Genomic DNA, 25108 nt, shown 5'->3' on the forward strand with positions numbered 1-25108 from the left:
TTTTTTTTTTTTTTTTTTTTTTTTTTTTTTTTTTTTTGCCTAGGAATATACAGGAGAACTGGGTACAATTCCCAGGTGGGCATCTTGAGTATCATACTTACATCAGTAAGCAGCTTCCACTCACCTGCCAATTGTAGTACAGATGGCATAGTTTGAATGTTAGTCTCTGCATGTGGTCAGGCTTCAAGCAATTGTCATCATAGATGACATTGTAGTAGGTGGGACTGACAGTTCCCCGACAGGCAGTCTGGCTGATCAAATAAAAGTCATACCTGAAGAGGAATGTGGAATGGGTATGGGAAAGAAGTCACTTGGTTAAGGCCAAACCTAAACAAGATGCAGCAAATGCTGGTTAAAAACTGATCTCCAGTAGCACTCACCACTTTGGACGTGTTGCTTCTGCATCCACAACAGTGCCCAAGGGGGGGTTCTGGACAGTATGGTTCATTTCTGTGAAGAATCGTGGCATGCATTTCTTTCTCACCACAATCACTGACAGTCTGCAGCTTGGAACCACAGAGGAAAAAAATAAGAAGAAGTCAACTAAAACCAATTCATGCAGCTTTGCAGTTTTGGTTTTTGTTGTAGTTTTATCTTTTAAATTGAAATAAAGAATTTCACTAGAAAAAACACTGCAAAACAGAGAAAGTAAAATCACCCATAATCCGTTCCTTAGAGAGACATACAATCTTTAAGCTAGGGATTGTCCTTCTATGTTGCAAAAGTGCACCATGCCAAGTCATCTGCCTCATTTATATCACTTAAGACAATGGGAGGAATGATTCACAAGACAATGAACTTGAACTGCATTTTGAGAGAAGATGTTCCAGTATTACCCAAGGAGACAAGTTTTTTTTTCCATTAGCAAGCACCACTCTATTTTCACCTTCACTCTTTCCCTCAAATTTATCTGAGTAGCAAAAGAAGAATCAATTTAGTTTGCTTCTCAAATCATCTGTTCTGAATTCTGTAACACTCACTAGGTAGATGGATGAACAGATCAAATTTATATTCTGGAAATGCTGAAAGGCCAAATGTTAATGTCAAAGCCAAAACCAAATATTCACCATTATGGAAGAAACTCTGGGATGCAAAGATCACTTGGAAGTTTTATTTTAAGCATTTTAATTATTTAAAAAATTATGATGAATGTTTTCAGTATTGGACTTTGAAAAAGTTGATACTATAGAGAAAGAAAAGTAACCCCTCATCAATTGCTAAATTTACCCCTGTCTCTCTCGATTACATATTTTCTTTAATTTCTAATCATCTGCCTGAGATACATTCTCCTGTGGTCAGTGGGAAGAGAGATTTTGACTCTAAGAGTTTGGCTGCAAGTGACATTGCCACCAACTTATGAGGCTCTCCATTATCTCTAAATACTAACTCGCTGAGATCAAGACTCAGCTCCTTTGTGATTTGAGGCCAAGAAGCTCTGGTTGATGGGAATGATGGTGAAATTATATGGAGTTCTATGTGCTTCATTGAAATAAGATGCTTTCCAAATATTCTAAGATGCCAACTTGAGATTACTGTCCTCCCTCATTTTCCATTTCTAATATTTTTATTGAGTTGCCACTTCACATAATCACTGAAGGAAATTTCGTACCAAAACACCAAATCTAGAAAAGCAACAAGCAGCAAGATGCTTCATGTCCAAGATGGTCTGATGTCCATATGTGGTTCAGTTTTCATCCCTCTCACTACCTCAACTGCACATTAGTGCCTGTAATTCAGACACATCAGCTCTGTGTGTTGATCGGGGCCTCAAATTTAAAACCAAGAGTTATTTTTTTCCATGGTATATTAATATGTATAATATCTTCACTGGCCATCAGTCCTGTGGGCTTCCTGCTGAGTTCGTGCCAGCTACTCTAAAGGATACCTGCCTTCCTCCAAGTGACCCACCTGGGACCCCAAAGCTTACACCACCTGGCTATGTATGTTAGACCACCATGACTACCCTCCAATCAAGGGAAGATTCATCAGCCATACTGACATGATGCAGAAATGCAGCAAAAAAAAAAAAAAAAAGTTAAAGTTATGTTTGCATACCTCATGTCAAATAGCTGCAGCTGAATGTGCTATTATTGGGAGTGTTAGAGAAAAGAACAACCATTTAATACCTGATATTTGAGCTGGATTCTGTTACACTGCTTAGCAGCTGCGGGACTTCATATTCAACAATGGTTTTCAGCTGACCGTCCCCTACACCATCACGATACACAATTATGCGCGCGGGCAAGCTGTGGTTGTGCTTGTACCACTTGTTGAGTGCTCCTGCAGAATTTGGTATTAGTAAGAAAAGAATGACATGTCCAGTGTCAACACATATATTTACATGTAATTTACTGTTTAAATAACTTGGCTATTTCAGACCATTGTAAAATAGGGTCAGACCTAATTTGGGTTGCATTTGCAATAACGTAAAAATGAATAACCTCAGAGGCCTTCCTTCATCTCTGCCCTCTGAAACATCTTAATAGTTTCTATGGCATAATACATTCTTAAATTTACCATATTTCTTTAACTAAATTTCAATATTTGTGCAACAAATCAACATTCAATTCATAATACACAGAGATATTACTAAAACCAAATTAATGCTAATTAGTTTCTTCAAGTCTTTAAATCCTCTCAATAGAAACAGGCTAGATGAGTTTATATCATTTTCTTCCCTAATGAGAATAAACATGAAAACATAAGGACTTGGCTCTTCTGCTAAAAACACTTGTTCAACTGACTCAACCAATTCAATTCCAATTCTAACTGATGATAGGATTTCTGAAAACATTCCCACCCACTCTAACTAGAATTTGCCTTAGAATAGAAATCACAGTAACTCACATGCAAAAGAAACATCTAATGACATCTGCTAAAAGAAATTTTCCAGTGTAGAGAAAGTAATAGGATGCAGTAATTCTTTTCATGTATATATTGCACAATTTGTTTTTAGAAGAGTTTATTGTCCAGAAAATTCATTTTATTTTTTTAGAAGATAATCATATATCTAAGACCATTATCAACATGGATCATCAAATTTACCTTTTTAGGAAAAAAAAAATTACAACCTCCCCAAAATTTACCAGGTGGAAAATGCAGTCTGGAACAAAGATTTGTACATGTCACATTGTTGTGGAACAGCAGAGCCAGACCTGGGCCATGGCCAGTGAGGAAACAAAACCCTAGATTTGTCTTTCCATTGCATTCCACTGTGAAGAGGGCACCTTTCCTCATCTGTCACCTCCCCCTTCTTCTCCGGCTATGCCACACTTTATCTGTTAGCATCTCTACCCCAGGCCCAAAGTCTCTGCAGGGTAGGTTTCTTTTGGCCTCCACACTGCTCACCAGGACCACCAGTAGCCACAAACTTTCCTCCCTCTCAGCTTTTGTTTATCACACACACATACAAATATAAATGCTACACAGTCTGACTGTTCGCCTCTATGAATCAGCATACAGCTCTGGGAAAGTTCTGACTCCATGAAATATGACAGGCTTAGGGAGTTTGCTTCTACCTATCTGCTCTCATGAAAATATGTGGAAGGAATCTACTTTGGGTCTGAGCAAGCAGTCCTTGAAGCCCACCCACATTGTAACCTTTTTAGTACCAGTCATGAAGACTTTCAAGCAATCTGCAATATCAGTTGTTTTCTGAAGGATGCAGCGTGAGAACCACCTACAGTGAGCGAAAGAAAAAAGTAAAGCTTAATTTCAAAATTTTGCTCTAAACATGCCTTAATATTAAACAAACAAATAGACACTTTGAGTAAAAATCAATGACCCTAATTTTATATATGCTATGTGGTCACGATTATATTAAAAAGAACCTCTCCCCAGAATATGTTTTTTATTAAGCAAAATTAAAGCACAGTGTTAGCATTGAGATTCTAATCCTTGTATATTCACTAGCTATGTGAACCTAAACCTTAGTTTCCTTATCTGTGACAAGGAGATTTACAAGGCAGTAAGGTAGTTACTACTTTATAGGTTTGTAGTAAAATTTCCAGTAGACAATATAGCATAGTACACCTGTGCCCCGAGCCTTGCGGGGTGCTGCAAAAAGTCCCTCTTCTTTCTTGCTTCACCCAGAACACTGAATTGAGAGATTGAGAGTGTCTGGGAGCAGGTAAAGGAGACTTCAGACCATACTAATTGCTCCATTAGCTGCATCAGGAAGCCCACCCATGAGATGTTTGGGATACCTTGCTATACCCCACCTTCAACTGGCCTAGACGCACCCAAAATGCTCCATACATCTTGCCACTTCTACTCCAAGTCTGGCCCCTTGAGCACATCCTACAAGATAGTAAGAATAAGTGCCTTAAGTCTACAGGATTGGGAGAAAATACAATAAAGGCTGACATCTTCCCAGCTGGCTTAACTATAGGATTGGAAGAAGATACACACAAATATGAGAATTTCTGAGCACCAGCTATGGAAGACAATTGGGAAGCTCTCAGCACTTGGTATGGCTTTCTGGGATTGAGAGAAGGTATACAATCTTTAAGAACTTCCCTAAGAAGGAACAAGAAGTGTAGGACAGGCACACCAATAGAAAAGATGGAAGAGATCCTCACAATCACTAGTGAAGTCATTCCTCTCAAAGCATGTCAGTAAAGTCTAGGGGAATGACCAATTCTTCAAATGTGAAGACAGCAACGTACAACTTCAAGGAAGATGAAAAAAATCAAGGAAACGTGACACACTGAAGGATTAAAATAATATTCCAATAACCAATTCCAAAGAAATGATCTAAAAACTGCCTGACAAGAAATGCAAAATAGTTGTTTTAAGGGAGCCCAGTGAGCTACAACAAGAGAACACCGGCCACTTGATATCAGAAAAATAATACATAAACAAAATACTAACTTCAAAAAGAGAAAAATTGTCAAAAAGAACCAAACTGCTGCCTAGAACTGATTAATCCAACAAAATGAAATAAAGAATGCAATAGATAGCAGAATTGCTCCAGTAAAAGGATGTTTTCTCAGAGGAAGAAAAAGAAATTTTAGATGAAAAAAGAAAATTCATAGGAGAAAAACTTTAAAACATAAGGAATGAAGAAAGCTTATGGAATTTACAGAAAATCATCCAGAGGGCTAATATTCTCAATATGAGAGATTCAAAAAGAGAAGAAATAAGTGACAAAGTTTATTTAAGAAAATAATGGCTGAAAACTTCCCAGATCTGGGGAGAAAAAGGGACATCCTGCCACATAAAGGTCAAAAGTCCTCAGATCAGCTTAATTCAAAAAAGACAACACCAAGACACGTTATAATCAAACTGTCAAAAATCAAAGAGAATTTGCAAATGAAAAAATGGGCTTATCACATACAAAGGAACCCCTATCAGCAAACTCAAGAGAAACTTTATAGGCCAGGATAGAATGAGATGACATACTCAAAGTGCTAGGCAGGGGTGACCTAGAAATATTTGCCCAGCAAAGCTATCCTTCAAAAATAGAATCTTTTCTAAACAAACAAAAGCTAAGGGAATTTATGACCACTGGATCTACCTAATAAGAAATACAAAAGCTCTAGCTGAAATGAAAGTTGTTAATTAAGTAACATAAAAATGTAAGTATAAAACTCAATGGTAAAGGTAAACATATAGTCAAATTCAGAGTATTCTAATATGGATATATATAAATCACTTTTAACCCAAGAATAAGGTTAAAGGTTAAAAAAAATAGCTATAGCTACAATAATATTAATAAATACACAACATAAAAAATGTAAATTGTGATATTAAAAACTAAAAATATGTAGAGAGGAAGTAAAATGTTTTTGTATGTTATATATGGAAGTTGAGTTGCTATCAGCTTTAAAAACTATAAAATGTTTTGTCTAAGTCTCATAGTAACCACAAATCAAAACCCTTATTACCCACAGAAAAGAGAAAGAAAAATGAATTAAAACATATTAAACCACAAAAGAAAACATAAAGAGAGGAATAAAAAAAAACACAAAGAATCAACAAAATTGCAAAAACAAAAACAAATGGCAATAGTATGTCAATAATTATTTAAAATGGAAACTGATTAAATTCTCCAACCAAAAGAGAATGACTAAATGGATAAGAGAGCCAGGGTAGCTATACTTATATCAAACAAAATGGGCTTTTGTCAAAAAACTCACAAGACACAAAGAAAGTAATTATATAATGACAGTCCAATTTAACAAAAGCACAAACCAATATATATGTAAACATATATGCACCTAACACCAGAGCACCTAAATATATAAAGCAAATATTAACAGATTTGAAGGCATAAATAGACAGCAATATGAAAACAATAGAGGAATCCAATACCCACATTTTCATTAGATGGAAAAAATCAATAAAAACAACATTGGAGCCAGTGTGGTGGCAAACGCCTGTAATCCCAGCAGCATAGAAGACTGAGGCAGGAGGATCACAAGTTCAAAGCCAGCCTCAGCAATTGAGCAAGGCCCTAAGCAACTTGGCAAGAGCCTGTCTCAAAATAATAAAAAGGGCAGGGGATGTATGGCTCAGTGATTAAGCACCCCTGGGTTCAATCTCTAGTACCTAAATAAATAAATAAATAACACTGAACTAGAATTACACTTTAGAACAAATGGATCTAACAGTCATACAAAATATTCCATACAAGAGCATCAAAATAATATTCTTCTCAAGTACACATGAAACATTCTTCAAGACAAATCATACCAAGTTTTAACAAATTTATGAGGGCTGAAATCATATCAAGCATCTTTTCTTACCATAATAGTATGAAACTAGATGTCAATAAGAAAACTGACAGCACATTCCTGAACAACCAATATGTCAAAGAAATAAAAAAGGAAATCAAAGTATATCTTGAGACAAATGAAAGTGGAAATACTATACCAAAACTGACATGATGCAGAAAAAGCAGTTTTAAGAGGAAACTGTATAGTGATAAGTGCCTGCCTTAGGAAAGAAGTCTGCAAACAACCCAACTGTACACCTCAAGGAAGCGGGGAAACAAAAAAACGAAGGCCAACAAAGTTAGTGAAAAGAAGGAAATGATGGCAGTAGAAATGGAGACTGGAAAAACAATAAAAATAATCAACAAAATGGTTGGGGTTTTTTAAAGGTAGATTGATAAATCTTTAGATAGACTAATAAAAAAGAGAAAGACTCAGGTAAATGAAATCAGAGGCATTACAACTGACATCAAATAAACTCAAAGGATCAAACACATTACTATGAATAATTATTGGATAATTTATAAGAAATGAATAAATTCCTGGACACATTCAACCTACCAAGATTGAATCATGAAGAAATAGAAAATGTGAACATACCAATAAGAGAAAGAAAACTGAATCCAAAAAAATAAGCCACAAACCTGATGGCTTTATTGGTGAATCTACAAAACACTTAAGGAAGAATCTTTCTCAAACTCTTCCAAAAATATGAACAAAAGAGAACATTTCTAAACCTATGAGGCCAACATTACCTGATATCAAAATCAGACAAGAACGTTTTAAAGTATATATCAATATTCCTGAAGATATAAATACAAAAATCCTCAAGAAATTGTCAAACCAAATATGACAGCACATTAAAAGGATCAGATACCTGGGATACAAGGATGGTTCAACATAAACAAATCAATAAACATGGTATACCACACTAACAGAATAAAGGAAAGAAGTGATCATCACAATATATGCAAAAAATGAAAAGATTTAACATTCTTTCATGATAAAGACTCTCAACAAATTAAATATAGATATCTAAATATATGAAAACCATTTTTTTCTTCATTCAAACGTGTCTTTAATTATACCTCCATTGTCTTTCCATTTTATCAGTGGTAACTCTGAGCCTGATATAGTCAGGGTGACCAAATTAAATCCATGAAGATCAAGACTCTCTAAGGAAATGTGAGCATGGATTGCAAAAAAAAAAAAAAAAATTATGAAAACCACTTTTAATGGTGAAAATAAAAAGCCTTTCCTCTGAGGTCAGGAACAAGACAAAGATGCCCACTCTCACCACTTCTATTCAGAAGAATAATGTAAATCCTAGCCAGGGTAGTTATACAGAAGAAAATTTAAAAAGACATTCAAACTAGAAAGAAAATAGCAAAACTGCCCCTATTTGCAGATAACAGGACCTTATCTATAGAAACACCCAAGAACTCTACCAAAAATCTAACAGATTAACTAGTAAACAAATTCAGTAAAATTTCAGGATAAAAATTAACATACAAAAACCAGTTGTGTTTCCATGCACTGCAATGAACTATTCTAAAAAAAAAGTAAGGAAAAATCTCATTTATAACAACATCAAAAATATGAAACTCTTAGAAATAAATTTAACCAAGGAAATGAAAAATCTGTATACTGGAAAATATAAATCGAAGAGGAAAGAAATTGAGGATGACACAAATAAATGGAAAGATATCCCATACTTATAGACTGAAAAATTACTGTCAAAATGTTCATACTATTCAAGTGATCCACAAACTCGGTATAATTCCTATCAAAATTCCAAAAGCATTTTTTCTTTCTTTCTTCATATTTGAAAAGCTGTTTATTATGAACAATTTCAAACCGAAAATCCACTGGCATTTTTCACAGAAATAGGAAAGCAATCTCAAAATTTGTGTAAAGCTACAAAAGAAATCCAAATAGCCAAAGCAATTTTGAGCAAAAGATCAAAGGTAGAAGCATCATACTTATTGATTTCAAAATACATTGTAAGGCCATAGTAATCAAAACAGAATGTACTGGCATAAAAACAGACATACAGAATAGAAAGCTCATAAGTAAACTCATGCATATGTGGTGAACTAATCTTTGACAAAAGTACCAAGAAAACACAATGGGGAAAAGAAAGTATCTTCTATAAATTATATAGGGAATACTGAATATCCATGTGCAAATAAACAAAAAAAAAGGAAGAAAGAGGAGGAGAAGCAAATAAAAAAATAAATAAAATTGATCCATCTTACATCATAAGGGGTAAATCTATGACTCTCGTCTCGGCAATGATTTTTTTGGACATGATACCAAAAGCACAGATAACAGTAAACAAGTGGGAATACATCAAACTAAAAAGTTTCTGCACAGCAAAGGAAACAATCAACAAAATGAAAAGGCAACTTACAAAATGGGAAAAAATATATGCATACCACATATCTGATAAGAACTTAATATCCAAAACATGTAAGGAACCCATCTAACTCAATAATAAAAAAAAGAAAATATACCACAATTTTTAAATGGGCAAAGGACCTGAATAAACATGTTTCCAAAGACACAGAAATGGCCAAATAGCCATGTGACATCATGAATCATCAGGGAAATGCAAATCAAACCCACAGTGAGATAGCATCTCACACCAGTTAGGATGGCTATTATCAGAAATTCAAAAGAGAGGAAATGTTGGGAAGGATGTAAACAAAAGGGGACTCTTATACATTGTTGTGGGAATGAAAATTGATACAGCCTTTATAGAAATCAGTTTGGAAGCTTTTCCAAAAATTAAAATAAAACTACCATACAATCCAGCAATCGCACTTCTGGACATCTAGCCAAATAAAATGAATCTGTATTTCAAAGCAATAGCTACACTCCATGTTCATTAAGATGTGTAATCAATTTGAGTGTTGAGGAGCAAATAAAGAAACTGTAATATGAACATTCAAAAGAATATTATTCAGTCTTCAAAGAAGAAAGAAATCGTGCCACTTACAACAACACAGATATACCTAGAAGTCATTGTGCTAAGTAAAAATAAGCCAGACACAGAAAGATAAATACTGCATGATCTCATTTATATGTGGAATCCAAAAAAAGTCAATTTACAGACACAGAGAGTAGAGGGCGTTTCTTGGTGCTGGGGATAGAGAAAATGAGGAGACACTTGTCAAAAATACAAGCCTCCCATCTTTGAGATGAGTAAATTCTGTATACCTAAGGCATGCTGACTATATTTAACAACAAGGTATTTTATACTTGGAACAGAATAGAAAGCCCATAATAGAAAGACCAATGAAACAGAATAGAAAGTCCATAAGTAAACTCATGCACATATGGTCAACTAATCTTTTAACAAAAGCATCAGGAACACAAAATGAGGAAAGAAATTATCTTCAATAAGTGATATGAGGAAAACTGGATATCCACACACAAATAAACAGAAACAAATTTGCTAAGAGTAGATCTTAAGTATTCTCACCACCCCACACTCACACACATGAGGTGATGGATTTGTTGATTTGATTCATTTATCGACATATCATGATGTACACCTTAAATATATACAATTTTTGCTTGTCAATGATACCTCAATAGAGCTAAGGGAAAACTGAAAGGAAATTTTCTCACAAATGGTGACTACTTAAGGAAAAACATTAAGGTGGCTCCCTACTTCATTCCTCACAAATATAAATCCTAAATGTATAAAGAAAAAAATACAAGTCCTTTATTAACTTGATGGATGAAGTGACATGTACGTCAGGGATCTTATGTGACACAGAAGCACGGTGTTACATTTCCTCTTTCCCACAGTCCCAAATAGATACCTGACCACAAATTTAATGGAGCCAATCAAACCTATTAAGCTGGGAAGAAAACAGCAATCAGCAGCTACTACCTCAAAATATATACTGTTTAGTTACAAATGTTGAAGGAATTCCAGGAACTATGATTTAATGAGTACTTTAGCCATTGCTTAAGTCATAATCCCTAATCTTGCCTCTAATTTTAACACCATAGCCCCATCAAGTGTCTTCAAGTGTTAATGATATCAAGCGTGCATTGAGCATTTACTTTGGGTGGTAGTGTTCTGAGCACTTTGTCTTACATAATTCCCACAAATGTCTTACAAAATTGGCACTATTATTACCCCTATTTTACAGATAATAGGAAAGAACAGCAAAGTTAAACTATGCCTCAGTGACAATATGTGGCAGAACAGGATATAACTTTAGGCAATCTGATTTCAAAGCTCAAATGCTTGCCATAATATTTGGTGAGCACCTGTTTCACTGCCTGGTATAGTGCAGATGCTCAGAAAATAAAACATGCACAAGAATATCAATACATCCATAATTTTGAGAAAATGACCAGAATACAAGCATCAGCTTGTCCTAATAAATGTGTAAATATATTTAAATGAGGTTACATATTACTCCAATATTATCAACCACATTTTTATATATAATTTTACATATAATTTGTGACCATAAGTTTTGGTATATAAAGTATGGAAGTGGGCTGATATGTTCTATAGTTAAACTACATTAACAAGTTAACTGAAGAATATGTCAGCGTAGTTTTAAAAGTACCTGGTGACTCTAGGATTAAGGCTGGCCACAAATCCAACCACAGCCACTTCCCTGTTGAATGTGTCTTTGCAGATATCAATACCAACCACCATCAGGGACTTTAACTACAAAATTAAATTTGTTAAGATTTAATAGGGTAAGTATTTCCCCCCAACAATGATTAATATGACATTAAAAAAAAGACTAGTTACTAAATTATTTAATTAAACTTTGTGTCAGAGAGATCAAGATGCAGATGAGGCATATTTTTAGACTGCAAACCAGAGTTAAAGATAAAGAAGGAAGAACATGATACATATTGTGTTTAAGAGAGTTGCTGTAGTTCAAAACAGCCATCATCCTCTATGGCGGTGAGCAAGAGGCACCAATGGCTAAAGAGATTTCAAGAACGTGGTCAATCCATTCTGTTCTAAAGGAATCTGGAGAGGAATTCCATTCCTGTTCTGCAGATTGCTAAGAAATCCTCACTTGACTATGCACCTGGGTATGGAAGTGGGCGGCAATGGGAAGCATTCCCCTCACTTCCTCCTGTGGTGTTTACAGTTCAGGAAAAGGAAAAGAAATTTCTCAGTTCCCATCACACTTAGGAGAACCTGCACTATGCCATTGCACCAAACTCTGGGAAAGCCCCCACCCAGGGTGCCAGGCTACTCTGAGAGACAGCACTCTGGTGAAATCAGGTAAAGATGGAGGCCAGGGAATAGATTTTAAAATAGCAGCTGGAAGGATCCAAATCAAGCCCTGCCCCAAGTCTATGACAAACTAAATTCTCACTCATGGAATGAACATTGTAAGTTAGAAGTTTAAACTGAAGTTCCTTGAGAAGAGCACCATGCCTCACCTTCTCAGGGAATCTCTGCTCAGGGAATAATAGAACCCAGGGTACAGCTCAATGAACAAACCAAATATGCTCAGCCGTCTGTAACCATAGGTTTTGCATGTACACTATATTAGCTATCAGAAGTAATCTAGAGAGGATTTAAAGCATATGGGAGGAAGTGTGTGAAAGTTATATGCAAATACCACCATCTTATATCCAATACTTGAGCATTTTCAGATTTGGGCATGTTCAGGGGGTCCTGGATCCAACTCCCCAAGGATGTCCAGGGACAACTGTAATTCTGGGATTATGTGATAATATTTCCTACTTTAATTTAAGGATTAATTGATTGATTGATCATTAAAAGGAAAACTGTGACAGTCCTCACAGGTATCTCTACAGCCCACAGCTCGCCTCCGAGTTTACAGGTCATCTGCATGGCAATCTTGGTGGCAACACTCATCATCATTCCCTGTTTATTCAAAGTCCGAGTAAGCACACACTGGCTCGGGACAGGGCAGTCCAAGCTCAAATATTTTTTAATGGAATCATAATAATTCTTCTGATTAGAAGGCAGAATACACATCACCTAAAAGAGAAAAAAATTAAAAAATTTAAAAAATTTAAAAATCAATTTCATTATGTTTGGGAAAAGTTTTTGAAGAAATAACTACATGGATTGTCTTAATACTCTGTGCCCCCAAGTTCCTCAGAAATAAGACTGTCATAGCTACAGTTCCCTTAAATGACCTTTAAGCCACTGGCAAATGCATCAATACCACTTGAAAAGCCTTTTCACCAGCTATTGGCTCTGCAGAGTTGCACTCCAATTTAGCCCGTTTCCCTTGGTTTCCCTTCCTCTTCATTTTCTCTCCTGATCTGATTCTGTTAATGCCCTAAAATCCCCTTCTCAATAGTTCTTCCTCCTACAATTGTGTTGACTCATGGTGGTATAGGAGACCGACCTTGTTCATAGGAAATTCACTAAATGCAATAAAGTATTCAAGAGTAAAGGGCACTGTACCCTCCAATGTTTCAAGAAAAAGAGACCGGAAATGATAAAGCAAATATGGCAAAATCTCAATAATCAGGGATTTGGAAAGGTGCATGAAAGGCTTCTTTTAAATACATGTTGCAACTTTTCTGTAAATTTGATTTTATTTAAGTAGGGTAAGAAATCTCTTTACTTAATATAATATCCTTCGGATTTTCTTTTGCAATTACAGGAAAAGCAGAGATGACTGCACTAGTTTGCATGAGGTATGAAGAGGAGTGGTGAGGGCTGGGCTGAGCGAGCTAGCAAGGTGAGAAGAGGAAACAGGGTGAATAGGAAAAGCACTGCAATATGGAGCAGGCAGAAGTATAACAGAAGAGTAGAAATTTTCAGGAAATAGGAAAGGCTGAGAAATTTTGCCAATTTTAACTTGTCTGGAATGCTGGAGCATGATCTAATCATGTCTTGGCTTCAAATAGCCTACAAAGTCAGCTCTACATGCAGGCACACACTCCAGCACAACTTAGGGAAATGAGGCAACAGCAGATGGTCCACTGTGTGGTGTGGTGCAAGAAGAAATGGCACTTATGAAAGATGAAACACCCAGTAGGTGGCAAGGACTCAAGGAAGCCCGAACTTGGGACCATGAGCAAGGAAGGAAGACCAAAACCTCAAAGAATCCCCTGAAATACTGGAGAAATGCTGGGCAACCCAGAAGCTAAGGGTGGTGAGGCACCCAACAGAGGCTGAAATGGGGGTAAAAACATGTATTTTTAAATTGTTAAAAATAGGAAAATTAACTATTGAATAAAATACTGAGATGAATTTTTTTTTAGTGCTTTGGGGGAAATGCAATGATTTGCAACACAATTTGGGACGGTATGTTCAGGTTCCTTCAACACCATAGATATAAAGAAAAAATTAAAAAAATATTTATCAAAAACCAAAATGTATCCTATACTTACCAACTGAACATCAGGGTCCACATGTTGCTGGATAGCTCTAAGGAACGCAGATGGATTTTCTTGTACTTTTATGCTACACAAAAAAGATGAACTATTTAATTCCCTTCTTGGAACATAAGCATTATGATGTTATTAATAGAATGAACTTGCTATTGAAACAAATGAAAATGTTTCAAAATAACAATGAAGTATCATCGTTATCCACAAATGAATTTTCATAACAAACTAGTAATGTTAGGGGAAACAAAAACTAAATAAAAATGACAACCTTGAGTCTAAAATTGTTTTTCCCACAAGATATGCCAAAAAATATTTAGTAATCACTTTTATTAGCACAAAAAATAATTTGGTGGAGATGGAATTTTCTCAATTGTAAAGAATCCTTCAATTAATATTTCTGTTGTTCAAAATGGGGTTGAAAGTGAACTTTTAAAATCACAAGCACATAATATCAAGTGTCTGAGATAAGGTTCATGTGAGAATGTTAATATAAAATTTTCATGAATCATCAGATCAATGAGTCCTTAATATTCAACTAATCTGCATAATGGGGAAGGGAGGTGAACTTCTCATTACCAGATTGTTTGGAGCCTGGAATATCTAGCCTTAATCAGTCTATCAGTCAGCAATTATTTATCAATTAGATAGCAGTATGTTAGGGGGCCAGAGGCTACAGAAATAACTCCCACACACAGGGTTCATAAGTCCAGTTTCTTTATGAAGAATCAGTTTCTTTTATAAGCATGATTGGACTCTCCCAATGCTCAATAGTGCCCTTTTAAAATTTCTCCAGCAGGTGGCAGGACCACCAACCTGACTGCTGATTCTAAGATGGACAAGAATGGCCTCAAGCAGTATCTCAACAACTAGATGGTCCTGACTTTTTCAATTCAAACTCCTGCACTGCATGCAACTCAGCCACTATTCCTGCCCATGCCTTCTAAAATCATTAGGCAAATGTTTTAGGTGAGAGAAGCTATGCATAAAAATCTAAACACGGAAATGGATACCTCACTGGGGGGAAAAGGAGGGGAAATAAAATATGGGCTTTGAAACAAAAAAGGCCAGGGAAGAACATGACCTGGGCTTGTTCACTGAATTCATGTAAGAAAGAGCCTGTGATACAAGTCCAGGGTCTTCATACTGTGGCTTCTTTCATAATCTTCTCCTGCTCTATTAGCTCATTGGTTAAGGGAAACTAGAGCAGGGGAAACTCAAACCAGGCGATTTGTTAACAGATTTGATAAGAGGAGAATTCTAAACTACAGTGTAAAATGAGACTTTGGGCACAGCTATAGTTTTCAACAATACTTGTGCTGCTGATGTAATTAATTAGTAACTATGTGTTTAAAGACTAACTTCCCAGCCTGCCAATTAGGACACTGGTACCTCCACTACAACAAAGAAAAAGAAGTAACCATTGTTCTTTCTAAGCATATCGGGTTCAACAAAGTGTGGCCTAACAGACTTTATGGATTTTTTAAAGCAAAACAATGTTAAACTTTGAGTATGACTGTATAGGTATTTACTCAATTAAAGCAATTTTCTTCATCTTTCTCATCCCCTGAAACAAGTTTAGTATTTAGCACACAGTAGATATAAAACAAATGTTCAAAAAAAATGAATGAACTTAGTGTTAACAGAATATTATAAAAATGACTAATCTTGATATAGCAACAGAATCAGAAATGCTTATTTTAGGTCTATTTCTATATTAAAAGTTAAAGCATAAAATCTATCAAGTAAATCAGGAAATGCAACTTTATTTTTAAATATCCTATTTGTTCTTAAGTTTTAATAATTGATATGAAAGAAGAAAAAAATTGAGAAGAGAATATATGGACTTATTAAGGATTTATTCTATTACTGAAAAGATTTTGAGGTCATGAGACTTGCCTAAGAAGAAATGTGAAAACAAAATTTCACACAGATCAACCTAAAATACATTTTAGCTTAATAAAGATGTAATCATTACAAAAATCTATCCACTTATGACTATTTTGTTGCACTTTATGTCAGGGAACATTACTGAGATAAGCCTTTGTAGATGCATCAGCCGTTACTTCCTACCTTCTAACCAAATCAACTTAATGCATGAAATAAAAATTCAGTATATTCTCACATTTTGGGGTAGCCCACATTAAATCCCATGGGGCTTCCAACTCTTCTCAAGCAGTTCAGAAAGTTCTCAATCACATTTTCTGCTCTGTTACCACATAAAAGCAACCACTTATTCAAAGGCTGTGCACTTAAAATCTTGCAAGATCGTATATCCTTGGACCAATCAGCAGCAGACACAGGTTGACACTGAGGAAAATGATCATGAAAAGATTGTACAAATTTATTCAGAGACCAATTAAATACAGTGTAAACATGGCCAATATTTGCCACAATAGAACTATTGTCACAGAACAGAACTATTGTCACAGTCTTAACACACAGATGCTTCTTGGGAGTGGGGGCATCTGGGAATCATCCCAGGTCTGCCAGGCCCTGGATGCAGAACCTTGGGTAAGACTTCCTCATGGGTCTCTGCTATGTCTGATCCAAAGATCTCAAAGGTTCCCTTCCATTTCTAAGAACCTATGACCTCTATTATGAGTGATGTAGACAAACAGGATGTACAGTTTGGTTTCCTTTATGCATTCTGATATCTCAAATAGAAAATGATGATTATTGATACTCTTCTCATCATACTAAAATGGACAAGCCCTACAGAGAAGTTAGCACTGTATCTTATGGCAGGAAAGCTACATTTAGGAACAAAGAGGATGCATTAATGTATGTAACATAATTCCCTTGTTCTACAGACTCAAAAGCTGCGGTGGAGAGAAATTGTAGAGCCAGCTGGCAGCAGTGACAGATTGAGAATGCTAGTGTCCTGATGTTCCAGCCAGGGCACTTTCTACCAAGTACTCATTTCCAGCCACCAGGCATCTTCATCATGCCTTGCCTTTAAGTGGCCAGGCTGGGACTCAGCACCCAGGAAGTGACCTTAACATGAGAACAAAAGGGAACAGGTTGCCCTCCACAGAGAGTTCCATCAGAACTAAGGTTCATTACATACAGTGGGAAGAGAGTCACATTCTTCTTGCCTACAATCCTGCTGTCATCCCGTGGACACTGGAAGGAGACCCAGAACAATGTGCCTATGAATCTTTCTTTATGACTTTTAGAAAAGAGTTGGCCAATGGCTGGAGCTGTGGCTCAGCAGTAGAGCACTTGCCTGGCATACATGAGGCCCTGGGTTCAATCCCCAGCACTGCAAAATAATATTAATAATGATGATGATGATGATGATGATTGGCCAAAAAGTTGATGACATAGTCACTTCTAGCAAGCCCCTACCTCTAGGGTTCAGGTTCTTCCATTTTAATGCCCAGTCTCCCTAGGTGACCTATTTCCATATCAAAAAATACAAAAATGAAAAAGAAATAAAAGTTCTGTTAAATATGATTTTACTCACAGAGATGATAAAATGAATCATTTTAAGTATCTTGAGTCCTGCTTCACATATGGACCTGAAACTGCACTTCTCTTTACTGATCCCTGACCTAGTAGGGTAATAGTTTACTGTTTTATTTGCTTTGTTTTGAAAATTAGTTTTTTTTTCTCTCAGTGTCTCCAATCAATTTTTGTTAATTTGGATAGATTACTCAACAGAAAGGAGAAAAATATCCCCATTTTTCCAATACCAGTTACATTAGTTCAGACATGTATTTTATTGTACCAACTAAGGACAAGAAAGCCTTTTAAACTAAATGAAATATAACTGGCCTTAAAAATGGGCAAAACAGAGGGGAAAAGTAGGATAACGTGCAATTTTTGCATAAAATAGGTTTGTTACTCAATTAAAGCCCAGAAGGAACAATGATTTGTCTCTTGAGGCTATGTTTGGGAATAGGCTCCGTGAGAATTTCTTCAGTTTTACATCAACTGAACAGCTCTTTACTTTTTTGAAAGATTAACAGACACAATGAACACAGCAACTAAGAAACTAGCTTTGGTATAAGGAACTCAGTCTAGTAGAATTAATCTTTGCCAGTTAGCAGAATTTTCTTAACTATGGCTTTTTTATTTTTAAGTCATGTAGTATAATAGCCAATAATAGGTGGGTATGGTTGAATTGCATAATACTGGTTTTTTGGAGGCCCTGGGGATTGTACTTAGGGGCATTCAACCACTCAGCCACATCCCCAACCCTATTTTGTATTTTATTAACAGCAGGGTCTCACTGAGTTGCTTAACACCTCAATTTTGCTGAGTCTGGCTTTGAACTCGTGATCCTCCTGCCTCGGCCTCCTAAGTTGCTGGGATTACAGGAGTGTACCACCACGCCTGTCTGAAATACTATACTAATTTCTAACAGACCTATATCGTGTCCACTGGGTGCCACTAAGTCCATGAAAGTAAATTTGTACTGAAATGGAAATTGGAGGGGACCTGAGCCTTAGGACAAAGGGAGGGCAGGGACATAGCCACCAAGAAACCCAACACATATCTGTAAGTGCCCAGTTACTCTGGCAAAGGATCAAACTTACAAATGTTCAAGTAAACAATTTCAAATGAAAATAAAACCATTGTACTTACTACATAGTCTTGCATTAATATTTTCTCTGAAGGCACAACCCGGCCAGTCAGAGACAACTGGCTTCCAAAATGCAGTCCCCAGGTCTCCAGCTCAAAACGAGCATTCTTGTCTCTGTTGAAAGAAGTGTTTTAAGTCAAAAGAGCAATGATTCTCTAAAGGTTCTTAATCATTAGAGATAAAACTATAACTCACTGAATTCATCGGGGGCTGATTTTCTGTCTTTAGGATTCCTGGCTTCTATTTTGACTCATCCCCCGCTCCCCCCTAAAGAATTACAGGACAAGCATACCCATCTGAGAGATGCAGGGGTGGGAAAGGGCTTCCAGTGGGGCACACTGGTTAGAAAAATGAGCTCTCAAGCCAGGCCAGCCTGGGTTTAGGTTGAACCTTTTTTTCTTTTTCTAACTTTTTTTTTAGTTGTAGGTGAACACAACATCTTTATCTCATTTACTTATTTTTATGTGGTGCTGAGAACTGAAGCCAGTGCCTTACTTATGCTAGGCGAGTGCTCTACCACTAAGCCACAACCCCAGATCCTAGGTCTAACCTTTATATGTGATCTCTAGCAAATTCTTAAATCTTTCAAAGTATTAGTTACTTTACTGGCAAAACATTGGGATAACAAAAATAGCTACTTCAGAGAGCTGACATAAAAGATTAAATATGACAATATATGGAAAATGACTTTCACATGTTATATGCTCAGTAAATGTAGATGTTATTTCCAATAACTAATGTGTTAATAAGAAGTCATTTGGGGGCCTCTGGACATGAAGAGGTCTTCTAGGAATATCTGATTCAGTAGCTTGAGAGTGGATGGAAGAAGAATATTAATATTACTAACAATGACAGTCTTTCATGCTTGACTAGACATTGGCTTGTAACTTAATAAGCTTTAATCATAGGTTATGCTTTAATCTGATGATGCTGTGATATGGGGTAATTTCTACTGTGCTTTAAGCTCCTGACTTTGTCTTCAGTCTCTGACACAGTATCCAGCATACACTAAGCCAGGTACTCACAGGATACTATGAGATCCACACCTCTGTATCACTATTAAGCCTCCACCTCAATTTTTTTTTTTTTTTTTTTGGTACCAGGCATTGAACCCAGGAGCTCTTAGCCACTGAGCCACATCCACATCCTTTTTATTTTATTTTATTTTGAGACCAGATCTCCTTTTTATCTTGAGACAGCATCTCGCTAAGTTGCTGTGGCTGTCTTTGATCTCGTGATCCTCCTGCCTCAGGCTTCAATCTCCCAAGCAACTGGGATTATAGGAATGTACTGCTGTGTCTTGCTCCACCTCACTCTTTAGAGAGGTTGGAACCACTGTCATTCTGTGACAGCTCATTAGGTCCATCTATTAAGGTTATGTCTTATCTGGTCACACTGAATCCTTTGAATTAATTATTTTTGCTTCATATACTGTCTTCCCAAAGTGGGAGGACAAGGCTATAACTGGGCAAGAAATGGGATAAGGTAAGTGGCATTACTCAAAGGTGGCAGGAGGATATATCAGGAGAAATAATCCACAGCCCAGAATAAGGGATAGAGGGGAATTTCTCCAGTAGACCTAAGTCAGGGTATGTCCAGAATAAATTTAAAAAGTATGTGATAAAATGGACACTACAAAGCTACTAGCCTGATAACAGAGATGCACATTTATCAGATGGAAACATTCCAGAAAACCTTTGAATGAAAAAATTATAAAACATGATTTATAATACTATAACACTTTCTGAAAAAGAATAGTATCATGTGCATTTGCAAATATTTTAAAAAATACACATCATTCACTAAATATGATTCATCTGTTAACAAATAATTATTGAGTTATTTCTCTCAATTTGTTTATATTCGTATCCAAATTCTTCTGTAAGTTGTTATTTTTTTTAATTTTAAAGAAAATTAATTGTTTGGCCAGGGGCAGTGGTGTACCTGTAATCTCAGCTACTCAGGGGGCTGAGGCAGGAGGAACCTAAGTTTAAGACCTGCCAGGGTCTCACTTGAGTAAGACTCTATCTCAAAATAAAAAAAAAAATTATAAAGGGCTGGGAATATAGCTCAGTGGTAGGGCATTTGCCTGGCATGTGTGAGGCCCTGGTTTCATCCCCGATTCTGTAAATAAATAAATAATAAATAATGAAGGAAAATGACCATTTTACAACAATGTGGCCCAATAAAAATACAATTTTAATTTTTCTAGGAACCACATTAAAAAGGTTAAAAAGTAACAAATGAAACCATTTGTTAAACATACAACATGTAACTTAGTATATCCAAAATATTATCAATTGAGGATGCGTTTACTTGCCACATTTCAAGTGCTCAAGAGCCACACAGGACTATAACATGAGATAGCACAATTTTAGGATATCAGAAAGGAGACCCAGGAAGGAGCACAATTCTCTCATCACACATTGCACCACACCGTTGTAAATAAGGGCAGGGACACAGTCTGAGAATCAGATTGACTGAACAAAAGGACAAAGGCACTTGAAATTTAAAGTCTATGTAGTAAAAGCTTACAGTTCCAGCTCCTGAGGCCACTCCTGACCCTGAATACTGGAAGCCTGTCAGGGTTTTTGGCTATCTTCTGTTTTTGTTTTAAGTTTTTTGTTTGTTTATTTCAGATTATAGCTCTTTACATAAAAAATTCCCCAGACCTCAATTCGTTAAACATGTGCAAGCACAGCTGTCTAACTGCAGTGGTGCTGCCCCTCCAGCTCGGCCTCCCACCTCTTCCCTTCAACTCACTACTCCTGAGCATTTTGCATGAAATCTCTGGGCTCCAAACAACACATTTCAAAAGGGACTTTCTCTGAATCAACAAATGAAATGTTTGCCTAAAGAATGAAGCATCATTTACATCATCCAATTCTACACACTTGGCTTAGGCAGGGCACACGCAGCCTCAGTAAGGTGATCCAGTACCTCTGGATGTCGTCAGCAAGCCTGGCCAAGCGCTGCTGCCGGCCCAAAGGACTGAGCCGCGTCTCTTCAGCCACGGCCTTCATCAGCTGGAAATCAGAGGTTGCCTGGTCAGTCAAGCCTACGAAGTGTCAACAAATACAGTGTGGGAACATGAGCAGACGCTGCGGCCCCAGTCTATCTCAAACACACCTGAAGCTCCTCCATTTAAACTGAATCAGATTCACTAGGACAGTACTGTCCCATGCAAACTACATGTCAGTAAAGTTGTTCTATTAGCTGTGTTTAAAAAGCCCAAGAGAAATAGATGAAATTATTTCAAGTAATATGAATTACTTAACCCAGTATATTCAATATATTATCATTTCTACATGCATATAAAATTCATTACTCAAGTACTTTCCTCTTTCTTTGTATTTTGCATTTGCAGCACAACCTTCTTCAGTCTCTCCATGTAGCTCATCACATTTCAAGTGTCCAATAAACTCATGTGGCCCATGACCAACAAGGTGGGCTACAATATGACACTACAACCAGGAATGAGCATCCCTCCATTCGAAGATTAAGTCCTATTTTTGTAACTGCAAAATGTGTGTGTGTGTGTGTGTGTGTGTGTGTGTGTATATATATATATATAAAATAACTGATTTAAGCAATACAAATACATAAAAAATAGAAAGTCCTCCTTTCTTAGCTGTACTGTATTAGATAAACATTACTAGAAGTACTGGAGATAATTATTCAGATTCTAGTATATGGTGAGGATTACCTTGTGGAAGCTAATGCAAGAAGAAACTAAGGATCATTTTGGAATCATGCTAACAACATATGACAAAAATCAAAGTCATACTGCTTCCTATACTAGTGAATTTAAAAAACAGAAAAGAGCATGTTTGCTGTAGGAAAATATAGAGAGGCCTACTTTGCAACAAAGTAACAAGTGAAATACATGAGATAAATGAAATAGATTCCAAAGGCTCTCCATCCTCACATTTGTCTTTACTACTGGATAAATTCCTTAAAAGGCCCATCCTTCATGAGTTAAATTAGTGCTTTGGCAAGGTTCTGCCCATTGCTAAGGCTCAGAAGACTGTGATTAGGAGCCTGACAGTTATAAAACATAAATGTTACCTGTTAGAAAGCAGAGCTCAGGCATCAAGTGGACAATTGGAGCCTCAGTGTTGTGATTTTTCTTGCTTTTCAACAGACTAACAAGCACTGGCTGATTTAGGTCAGATACAGTAATATTATATTGCTATAAAATGCAAAATTAATGAGAAAAAAGGTCAATGTGGAAACAGTGCATCCTTACTCATAAGCAACAAAGAAATCCCCAGATGAATATATAAGCATATCTTTTCAGTGGAGGGGAAAAAAAAAAACCAAGGCTTTCTGCTCCTCACAACTTATTACTAGAACTTGTCTTTTACATCTGAGGGTCAGTTTTATTCCTTTAATTATCTCTTAAAATGCAACACTGTTTTTTAAAAGTCATTACCCTACTTTCTCTGGGTTTCTTCCAGATTCAGAATTGCCTCCAGCTGGTTCTATACATAATCCAGTGATCCCCTGGGGCTGACTGAAAACAAGCATTTCCATTATCTGTGACTGAGGCTCCCTGCCCCATGATTAAACAACTGCTTCTAAACTTCCGTGTTCAATCTGAAAATGTCTATACACAAGATGAGGGCAAGCGTTATACTGAGTAGACTTCAGATTTCTCAAAAAAGCAAGCCCATCTTTAACATTCAGGCTGGTATGATGTTATAAGAAATCAGCCCAGAAATCCAACAAATGGGAATCTGATCCCCAGCTCCTCCATTTACCTGGACTGTGACACTGGGGGAGTTACTCACCTTCCCTCTTCTATGGAATGAGGATAACAGTAGGTGAGAGGTATGCTAGGTAAACCTCTAGCACGGTGTCTGGTTTGCCAACTGTCAATGCATACCCCACTTCATTCCCTTCCTAAACTTGAATTTCAAACATTCTCATCATCCCAAAAGTTTGTTTTCAATGACAAAGGTTCCAATTAACACCCATTTTCTGTACAATTTACTGGACACTAGTGACAGAACTAGAATTATAATTTATAAAATGCCTGAGCATTATAATTAAGGATGTAAGATGCATTTTTATATTTTGATAAGGAATTTTAGTCATCAAAATAAATTTAAAAAGCAACTCAGAAATCATATTTTAAAGTGGTGAGTACAACTAACGATGTGGATAAAAAGCTTGGAGAAGCCTTTATCAAGAGTCTTTATGCATGACCTCACTGATTCAGTGCACATGGCATGCTTCCTATGTTCCAGAAACTGCAGGCAATACAAAGACAAAAGAGGCAGAGTCCTCACCTTTACTCATCTGTAAATGGAGAAGCACAAGTAATGATACACTAAGCAAATGATTTTCCTCATTTAATCTTGACAACAAAGCTGGCAATTACATGCTATCATCATCCCCTCCATGGATAAGGAAACGCTGTGAGAGATTAAACAACTTTCCCAAGCATCATAACTGGAAGTTAGCCTAGCCCAGGATTTATCCCTTCGATCTGCTTGATATACCTCTTAGAACTGTGTCCCTGGGCCAGTATACCAGGGAAGGCTTCAGGAGAAAGGAAGTGCCAAGGAAAGGCCTTGAAGAATATGTGGAAGTGGGACAGTCCCTGGAAATACCTCATGTAAAGCTGGGCAATGTACAGCAAAAAGTTATATTTAGGCCTGCCTTGCATGCACAAAGCCCCTGGATTCAATCCCCAGCACCACAAAAAAAAAAAAAAAAAAAAAAAAAAGTTATATTTAGATGGAGCACAGAAAAGAACTCCACCCCCAAAGATGCTGCCTAAGGCAGATTTTACCTTTTTCCTTGCCCAGTTTCTTAGCTTTTAAAAATATTCTTTTCATGATATAATAATGTCTTCCACTTTGAAAACTGACTACATGCTGTGTGCAATGGTGTTGGCCTATAATCCCAGTAACTCAGGTGGCCAAGAAGGAGGATCACAAGTTCAAGGCTGGTCTTAGCAATTTAGAAAGGTTCTGTCTCAAAATAAAAAATGAAAAGGGTTGGGGATGTAGCTCAGTGGTAAAGCATCCCTGGGTTCAGCCCCCTCTACAAAAAAAAAAAACAAACAGAAAGTAAGAGAGAGAAAAAGAGAGAAAGAAAGGAAAGAAGGAGGGAGGGAAGGAAGGAAGGAAGGAAGGAAGGAAGGAAGGAAGCTAATAATTTAATGTTCCTTTCTTGGGACAGAGAGGAAGACACAATTTTGTTTCTTCTCTCCCTAGTTACAATATATATGCAATAGAGCACAACTCACTACAAAAAAAAGAAAAAAAAAGAAGAAAGAGATTTTTACCAAGATTCCTTCTTCAGAAAATCACAAAATACATCTGTTCAAGTAAGAACAAATTTAATGATGCTGGAAAAATACCTAAATGTTTAATAAACCATGGGTTAAATAAACAAAAACAGCACATTTTTGGCC

General features: G+C 36.6%; 1 protein-coding gene across 1 annotated transcript in view; it reads right to left on the reverse strand.

Moving 5' to 3' along the window:
* Positions 1-25108, reverse strand: part of Piwil4 (piwi like RNA-mediated gene silencing 4) — a 44178-nt gene that overhangs the window by 1427 nt on the left and 17643 nt on the right. The window contains exons 10-20 of the mRNA XM_015490064.2: positions 22750-22873; positions 21622-21739; positions 18684-18795; positions 16216-16400; positions 14094-14166; positions 12523-12723; positions 11315-11418; positions 3612-3679; positions 2127-2280; positions 381-506; positions 125-272 (exon numbers count right to left, since the gene is read on the reverse strand). Of these exons, the coding sequence (XP_015345550.1) occupies positions 125-272; positions 381-506; positions 2127-2280; positions 3612-3679; positions 11315-11418; positions 12523-12723; positions 14094-14166; positions 16216-16400; positions 18684-18795; positions 21622-21739; positions 22750-22873 (1413 nt within the window). The remainder of the gene's footprint in view (positions 1-124; positions 273-380; positions 507-2126; positions 2281-3611; positions 3680-11314; positions 11419-12522; positions 12724-14093; positions 14167-16215; positions 16401-18683; positions 18796-21621; positions 21740-22749; positions 22874-25108) is intronic.

This window comes from Marmota marmota, unplaced genomic scaffold, assembly GCF_001458135.2.
Source record: "Marmota marmota marmota unplaced genomic scaffold, marMar, whole genome shotgun sequence".
Taxonomy (NCBI): domain Eukaryota; kingdom Metazoa; phylum Chordata; class Mammalia; order Rodentia; family Sciuridae; genus Marmota; species Marmota marmota.